The sequence below is a fragment of the Euphorbia lathyris genome, chromosome 2, assembly GCF_963576675.1.
Source record: "Euphorbia lathyris chromosome 2, ddEupLath1.1, whole genome shotgun sequence".
Taxonomy (NCBI): domain Eukaryota; kingdom Viridiplantae; phylum Streptophyta; class Magnoliopsida; order Malpighiales; family Euphorbiaceae; genus Euphorbia; species Euphorbia lathyris.
In genome coordinates, this window is record NC_088911.1 from 129249642 (window position 1) to 129258635 (window position 8994).

Sequence of the window (8994 nt, forward strand, 5' to 3'; positions counted from 1 at the left end):
AAGGGAAATGGGTAGATACATGTTAAATGAGTATTTAGGATTATGGTCTAATCGATGAATGTAAATAGATAGCCACACCCTTTAACCTAACTCTTCTTCCCTCTCAACGACTGCTCTTAGTTCATGGACCTATCGTGTCTTCTCCTAATTAACATCAACGTAGTTGATTTGTGACCGATAATAAGAAGATTGTGGTTTTTGTTCTTCCGCTGCAATCAACTCAAGGATTTCTTAGCGGTAACTTGATAATCCGTATTCGTAATTATTTATATATATTATAAACCTTCAATATTTGATATGTAAATTCTACTTTAAATCATCAAAATTTGTAGTTTCCATAACCTTCCTTTTTCTCATTATGCAAATATGATCTAAAAAAATATTAGTATAAGCACTAGATATGAGAATTCAAAAGGGACTTGATGAAATAATGATTAGATTGAGTTTGGTAGCATATATTTTTTTAATCTATGTTAAATCAAATGTAAAATTGAATGATTTGATGTTAAAAAAGCAAGTTTTGTGGTAGTAGTGTTCTATTAATTATACTTGGAGGACCATAGATGTAATTAATCTCAAAAGACAGCCAAACCCAAGAGCAGGGTTTTGTTCCGCAAACTACACTGCTAAACCCCCACTCTTTCGTTCACGCTACCTAACCGGACCTGCCTAATTTGCCGGCGCCAACCTCCGACTGCCTGCACCAGTCCATCTCCCTCTTTACTTCTAGATTTTTTTTTCAAAGTCCCCTCACCCAAATCGTATTGAAACTTCAAACTCCTTCAGTCCTTCTTGCTGTTCGCCCTCCAGTCCGCTCTCTTTCAGCGTTTCAGGTAAGCTCGCCCTATTATGCTGGATTTTTTTCTTTGATTTTATCGTTAAATTCATCTCGTTTTGCTTAAAATTTTAGTGTATTGCTTTGCCTTGCTGTGCTATATTCAGTCTGTTCTTTATTTTCGGATTGAATTTTTTGTTAATAATTTTCAGATATTGAGCTGAAACAGTCCAAAAATTTAACTAATTGATTTTGTCTGTTCTGTGATAATGAAGATGTAAGCAAAAGGTCATGTAAAATAGGAACTATTTCATTCTGTTTCTTATGTTATTATTTGATTAAGGTCATGTAAGATGCTAAGTTGCTAACTGATCTCTGAATTAATTGTTCTGTGAAATAACATTTGAGATCTTTTCGTTGGTTTAACCTATTAGCTAGTCCTAAGTGACATCATTTTCTCATCATTTGTAGGTAAAAGAGCCTCTTGTTGTTTTCCTTGCAACATACAATTTGGAAATTAAGAGTGATAAAGGTGTTCAAGTTCATATGCATTCTGTGTTAGGTTTTGCAGTGTCGTTGAAATCATATTAACCAACAATTGTGGTCAACTTGCCAGAAAACCCACAACCACATGCGAATAGTATATCATTGACAGTAACAATCAAGTGTATTTAAGAAACTTCTAAATTCATTAACTCAAGACTTCATTATGTTCTGTAGTACCATTTCTGTTAAGTTGATCACAGAATTTTGCTTTAAATTCTTACAAGAATTAAAGAGATAAGCCATAAATCCTTCTTTTATGTTTGTATGAAATTTTGTTATTGAACTTCGGCTTGAATTTTAATGAGTTTTTTTTTTTTTTTGGAATGAATTTTTGCCTAATTAGGATCTGAAATTTCCGTCTACCAAATTCAAATTTCTTTAGTTCTTTTTTTTTTCAACATTTCTTTACCAAATGAATTATACGGGGGCTTAATTTATCAAATTTCTTACTGTCTCACCTCCTCATCTTGGAAGCAGAATAGCAGATAGTTCATAGCAGATCATCTCTCTCAACATCGACAATCTCATCCTCTCAAGGTTTGTCAATTCAACTAAGTCAATTTAATTCTTGAATTTTCAATTCTAGTTTAGTATTTAAGTTTCTCCTCATAACTAGTTTCGGTTCCTTTTGAAACATGATATACTTCATTTTCAAAATTGTGTTGCTTTTAAAATGTTCAGTTACGCACACACAAAAAAAAAGGGTTAGTTGAATTTCGTAGTTGGTGCTTTGATCTAATATCAGTGATGCTAAAAATCTTAGAAACTTCACATTGGCTGTGGCTTGCTGTTGCATATTTCATATTTCTGATTTTTTAAACCTTTTAAGCAATCTTCGTGCTCACTGAAGTGGATACTAGGAATTTAAACTTTTGCCCCGTGACTACTTTTGTTTTTTGCATTTAATTTCATATATTATCTGCATTTTGATTCAATAACGAGGAAACCTTTTTTTTGCTTTCAATTTTCGATTGATCTCTCACTCTCCAAGCTTTTTGCGGGGCCATACCTTTTGTTATATATACATAACCGAAAACCGACTGAACTGAAGTCTTCCTTTTTTTTTTCCTTTTTAATCTGTTATGTTCATCCTTCAATCTGCATTCAGCTCTTTTTTAACATGTTTTGATTTTTGATTTCAGTCTGAATCGCAGAAGTTCAAGTAATGGCTGGTACCCTGGAACTCTCAGCTGCCACTCAATTCTTGCAAGTGAGTGTCTGTTAACAGTGCTATGAAATTCCTCTTCTTATGAACTTCATCTTGCTTCCATTTGGTTTATAACTTGTAGATTTTATGTTATATGTGTGTGTGTAAGTTGTAATTGGAATTTTTATTTGAACAGGGCACCTCTAGGCAAAGTTTGTTTTTAGGGAGAGATTTTCCAGCTACTCGGAGAAATCAGTTACTATGGGGCACACTTCAAAATCATAGGTCTCCACTGGGTGTATCTGCTGGAAGAGGTGTTGCATTGAGTTGTCAATCAAAGCCTAGAGCTGTTGTTTCTAGGGGTGTGACAAGCTCTGTTCATGAACAACCTAGTTTGATTAAAGAGCCTGCTCAAGAAATTGTCCATTTTTATCGTGTGCCGTTGATACAAGAGAATGCAACTCTTGAACTACTCAAGTCTATTCAAACAAAAATCTCGAATGAGATTGCTGGATTGCAGACTGAACAGTGTTTCAATATTGGGCTTCAATCAAAAATTCCAAATGAGAAACATGGGGTTCTTAGGTGGCTTTTGCAGGAAACATATGAACCTGAGAATTTGGGGACTGAGAGCTTTCTTGAAAAGAAGAGGAAAGAAGGAATGGAGACTGTGATAGTTGAAGTTGGCCCAAGGTTGTCTTTTACTACAGCTTGGTCCTCTAATGCTGTCTCAATTTGTTCTGCTTGTGGGTTAACAGAAGTGACTCGGATGGAACGGTCTAGGAGATACTTGTTGTATAGTAAGATAGCACTACAAGAAGATCAAATTAACGAGTTTGCTGCCATGGTTCATGATAGAATGACAGAGTGTGTCTATATTCACAAGCTGACATCTTTCAAGACTAGTATGGTTCCTGAGGAAGTTCGACATATTCCTGTCATGGAAAGGGGGAGGAAAGCTTTGGAAGAGATTAATCAGGAGATGGGATTGGCTTTTGATGAACAAGATTTTCAGTACTACACTAGGCTATTTAAGGAGGATATCAAGAGGAATCCAACAACTGTGGAATTGTTTGACATTGCACAATCCAACAGTGAACACAGTAGGCATTGGTTTTTTACTGGGAAAATTGTTATTGATGGAAAGTCTGTCAATAGAACTCTGATGCAGATTGTAAAAAGCACTTTGCAGGCAAATCCAAATAATTCTGTGATTGGCTTTAAGGATAATTCTAGTGCAATCAAGGGCTTCCCTGTAAATCAGTTGCGTCCAATTCAGCCTGGTATGACATGTCCTCTCAATGTTGCCAGGCGTGACCTCGACATTTTATTTACAGCGGAGACCCATAATTTTCCATGTGCTGTGGCGCCTTATCCTGGGGCAGAGACAGGTGCTGGAGGTAGAATTAGGGATACCCATGCAACAGGTAGGGGTTCATTTGTCATTGCAGCTACAGCTGGTTACTGTGTTGGAAATTTGAATATAGAGGGGTCTTATGCTCCATGGGAAGATCATTCTTTCACGTATCCATCAAATTTGGCATCACCTTTGCAGATTCTTATTGATGCTAGCAATGGTGCATCCGATTATGGAAACAAATTTGGGGAGCCCTTAATTCAGGGTTATACTAGAACTTTTGGAATGCGACTTCCAAGTGGGGAAAGGCGGGAGTGGTTGAAGCCTATTATGTTCAGTGCAGGTATTGGACAGATTGATCACACCCATATAACTAAAGGAGAACCTGACATTGGTATGTTAGTTGTGAAGATTGGGGGTCCTGCATATCGTATCGGAATGGGTGGCGGGGCTGCCTCAAGTATGGTGAGTGGTCAGAATGATGCTGAGCTTGATTTTAATGCTGTACAGCGTGGAGATGCTGAGATGGCGCAGAAACTCTACCGTGTTATCCGTGCCTGCATTGAGATGGGAGAAAAAAACCCAATCATTAGCATCCATGATCAAGGAGCTGGTGGGAACTGTAATGTTGTCAAGGAAATTATCTACCCAAAGGGAGCTGAGATTGATATCCGGAAAATTGTAGTTGGTGATCCTACAATGTCTCCTTTGGAGATTTGGGGTGCAGAATATCAGGAGCAAGATGCTATCTTGGTGAAGCCTGAGAGCCGTGAACTATTGCAATCTCTTTGTGACAGAGAAAGGGTGTCAATGGCTGTTCTTGGGGCAATTAATGGTGAAGGGCGTATTGTCTTGATCGATAGCTTAGCTATTGACAAATGCCATTCAGGTGGACTTCCTACTCCTCCTCCTATTGTGGATCTTGAGCTAGAGAAAGTACTTGGGGATATGCCTCAGAAGACCTTTGAATTCCAACATTTGGTTCATTCACGAGAGCCACTTGACATTGCTCCAGGAATTACAGTGATGGAGGCTTTAAAGAGAGTATTAAGACTTGCATCTGTAGGTTCAAAACGCTTCTTGACAACAAAAGTGGATCGGTGTGTTACAGGCCTTGTAGCACAGCAGCAAACTGTTGGTCCTATTCAGATTCCACTTGCTGATGTTGCTGTCATTGCTCAGACTTATACAGACTTGACTGGTGGTGCATCTGCTATTGGGGAGCAGCCTATCAAAGGTCTGCTTAATCCCAAGGCAATGGCAAGATTGGCTGTTGGAGAAGCGTTGACAAACCTTGTTTGGGCTAAGGTTACTTCGCTCTCTGATGTAAAAGCTAGTGGGAATTGGATGTATGCTGCGAAGCTTGATGGGGAAGGGGCAGACATGTATGATGCTGCCATAGCTCTTTCTGAATCTATGATTGAACTTGGCATTGCCATTGATGGAGGGAAGGATAGTCTCTCAATGGCAGCTCATGCTGGTGGTGAAGTTGTTAAGGCCCCAGGCAATCTTGTTATCAGTGTGTACGTCACTTGTCCTGACATAACAAAAACAGTAACCCCAGATTTGAAGTTGGGAGATGACGGTGTATTGCTTCACATTGATTTGGCAAAAGGGAAGAGACGGTTAGGTGCATCTGCTCTTGCTCAGGCTTTTGGCCAGGTTGGGGATGATTGTCCAGATCTTGAGGATGTTCCTTACCTTAAAAGAGTTTTTGATGCTGTACAAAATCTAATTGGTGATGAATTGATATCTTCTGGCCATGATGTAAGTGATGGTGGACTATTGGTATGTGCTATGGAGATGGCATTTGCTGGGAACTGTGGCATTGTTTTGGATTTGGCATCACAAGGGAAGAGCCTCTTCCAAACACTTTTTGCAGAAGAGCTTGGTCTTGTTCTTGAGGTTAGCAGAAAGAACTTGGATACTGTCATACATAAGCTCAAGGGTGAAGGGGTTTTTGCTGATATAGTTGGACACGTGACTTCGGAACCCTTAACTGAACTACGAGTTGATGGGATAACTCATGTGAGTGAGGAAACTTCACTCCTTAGAGATATGTGGGAGGAAACTAGTTTTGAGCTCGAAAAGCGCCAAAGAGTGGCTTCATGTGTCGACTTAGAGAAAGAAGGTTTGAAGTCCAGGCATGAACCTTTGTGGAAACTATCCTTTACTCCGTCCATTACAGATGAGAAATATATGAATGCAACTCTGAAACCAAAAGTGGCAGTGATTCGAGAGGAAGGTAGCAACGGAGACAGAGAAATGGCTGCAGCACTTCATGCTGCTGGTTTTGAACCATGGGATGTCGCAATGTCAGACCTTATGAATGGAGTTATCTCTCTTCATGAATTCCGTGGAATTGTGTTTGTGGGAGGTTTTAGCTATGCTGATGTGCTTGGTTCTGCAAAAGGCTGGGCTGCTTCCACAAGATTCAATCAGCCCCTTCTAAATCAATTTCAGGAGTTCTACAGGCGGCCTGACACATTTAGTCTTGGCGTTTGCAATGGGTGCCAGCTTATGGCACTATTGGGATGGGTGCCAGGCCCTCAAGTTGGGGGGGTGCACGGTGCTGGAGGGGACCCATCACAACCAAGGTTTATCCACAATGAGTCTGGTCGATTTGAATGCCGCTTTGCTAGTGTCACAATAAAAGACTCGCCTGCCTTAATGTTCAAAGGAATGGAAGGTAGTACTTTGGGTGTGTGGGCTGCCCATGGTGAGGGGAGAGTATACTTCCCTGATGATGGAGTTCTTGATCGTGTGATTCATTCGAATTTGGCCCCAGTTAGATATTGTGATGATGATGGGTATCCAACAGAAGCTTACCCCTTCAATCTAAATGGTTCTGCCTTAGGAGTAGCAGCAATTTGTTCCTCTGATGGCAGGCACCTTGCTATGATGCCTCATCCAGAACGTTGCTTCTTAATGTGGCAATTCCCGTGGTATCCCATGCACTGGAATGTGGATAAGAAAGGCCCTAGCCCATGGTTGAAGATGTTCCAGAATGCCAGAGAATGGTGCTCATGAGACAGGTTTGTTTACTATATATCTATAAATTCAGTTTTTCTGATGGATGGAGAGGAATGGAACACCACTTAACATGCTTGTAAAATTATTTGATGTCAGGAGGTGCATTTGGCGTCAATTATTAGCCATTCCGAAGGATTAATTCCTCTGCCAATGATACACAATTAAGGTTCCGTAGACGGTTTTCTTTTTCTTTTTTGCTTCTCCCTCACGCACTCTCTCTCTCTCTCCATCCCAAGTGTTGGTCTCTTCAGTCTGTATAGGTCTCTCTTTCTCATTATTATAGCTGAATGACTAATACAAAATTTTGAAGTGGTTTTTACTTTTACAATTTTCTTATGCTTCATTTTCTGATGTTGAGTTACCTAAAAGACTGGCCAATTTTCTGTGCTCTTAAAACTCATGTTCTTGGAATTGTGTTACAGGATCTAGGTATAAAGCTTATAACCTCTGTTTAGAACTTTGAATATATATTCTGTGGTTATGAGAGTCTGGTTCCTGATTTTTCTATCATTTATTCTTTCTATGACTTTTATTCATGTTTTCCAAAGTTCAATTTCTAGAAAATTGGTGTACTGATGTGTTTTTTGATCGGTTTGCATAAGTTGAAAACTTCAGGGACTGAATAGCAAAAACTGCAGTTATCAGTATCACAGTCATATCTGCTCTAGTCTGGTTTCTCTGTCTATGTTTTCTTGACTGAGTTTTGGATGCAAATCTCAAAGTTGATATTCGTGCATCTACTGATATGGTTTAAGTAGCAAAACAATGCCTTGCTTCCATGCTCTGTGCTAATTTATTCACTATACTCTGTTAGGGCATCTAAGTTTTGGTATTCATCCGACTGCTATGTCTTTCCAGCACTACACATACTGTGTTTCAAATCGTAAAACAATTTGATTTCTGCTCATCAAATCCGTTTAATAAAACCTGAGTGTTTTAAAATCAGTTGCTTTTTGTTTTTCACTGCTTCATAGCTCTGCTATTTATATAAGATGCTCTGATCTTACACAAGCTTTCATAACTATCAGACATATTTCTTTGTCATCTCTCTTATATATAAAGCTCTGATATGTCCTTACTCAACCTTTTATTTCATCTGCTGATATGTGTTTTGTTTGATCTTAGCAATACATGCTGATGCATAGTTATTAAAGGTGCGCCTCGGCTAAGGCTCCAGCCTTAGCGCCTCTGGATGACAGAGGCGGGCGCTGTCAGCCAGGCACGCGCCTTAGCGCGCCTTGGGCCAGGCGCGTGCCTTGGCGCGCCCCGGCTTCGTTAGGGCTGTTTAGGGTTTTTTGAAATTCTTTTATTATCAGCCATGGATTAAAAATAAGATGAATGGCTGAGATTAGTTTAGAAAATAAAAGAAAAGGGCAGAAACAAAGTATCCATACTTTTCTTATGCCTTAGTAGTTAACTAGAACTTAACTCATGCATTTTATGGTTTTGTTGTTGGTATTTGATTATTTGTGATTATTTGTGACTAGTATTATGAATTTATGATTATCTTTTTCTGCGCCCCGTGTCGCTCGGGCGCGCGCCTTAAGTTACGCCTTGCGCCAAGGCTCCAGGACCCCCTTGCGCCTTTAATAACTATGTGCTGATGTATTTCAATGATACAGCCCTTCGTCTACAGCTCTAATTTCACACTTATACCGCATGAATTAGTCATTTCAAATGTTTTGAGTGTTTCTATCACCCATTGATTCTGATCTGCTACTGTTTAAGGTATACATGATTGCCACATCTTAATTCTGATCCTTGTAGGTCGTGTACATTATTAGGGGTTGATAATTTCTTCCCTATTGCCATTTCTGAGTCATATACATGCTGAACAGAATCTTAGTATTTGCTAAGTTGTTTGATATTTCTTATAAGACATAGTATGTTTGATCTCTGTCAATATAAATTGATGTTTGAGAAGGTCTACTTGCTCATATATGCTCAACTATGCTCCATGTGAAAATCTCCATTAATAAGATGGTGCTCTACTAGTACTGATCATCTAGTTTGTTATTCAATAACACATGTATGTTCGCAAAAATGATCCACCCTATATTAGCATAGTAAACAAATATCTTCAAGAATCATTAGTAGAGATCCATGCCGGGTAGGTGGTAGGGACAAAAAAATCCT

At 39.1% G+C, this 8994-nt stretch overlaps 1 protein-coding gene across 1 annotated transcript; it reads left to right on the forward strand.

Moving 5' to 3' along the window:
- The first annotated feature begins 617 nt into the window (after positions 1–617).
- Positions 618–7186, forward strand: LOC136219929 (probable phosphoribosylformylglycinamidine synthase, chloroplastic/mitochondrial). The gene is made up of 5 exons (XM_066007527.1): positions 618–833; positions 1799–1858; positions 2464–2531; positions 2665–6860; positions 6955–7186. Exons 3-4 carry the CDS (start codon positions 2487–2489, stop codon positions 6853–6855), a joined length of 4236 nt encoding a protein of 1411 aa, XP_065863599.1. The 5' UTR covers positions 618–833; positions 1799–1858; positions 2464–2486; the 3' UTR covers positions 6856–6860; positions 6955–7186.
- The last annotated feature ends 1808 nt before the right edge of the window (positions 7187–8994 follow it).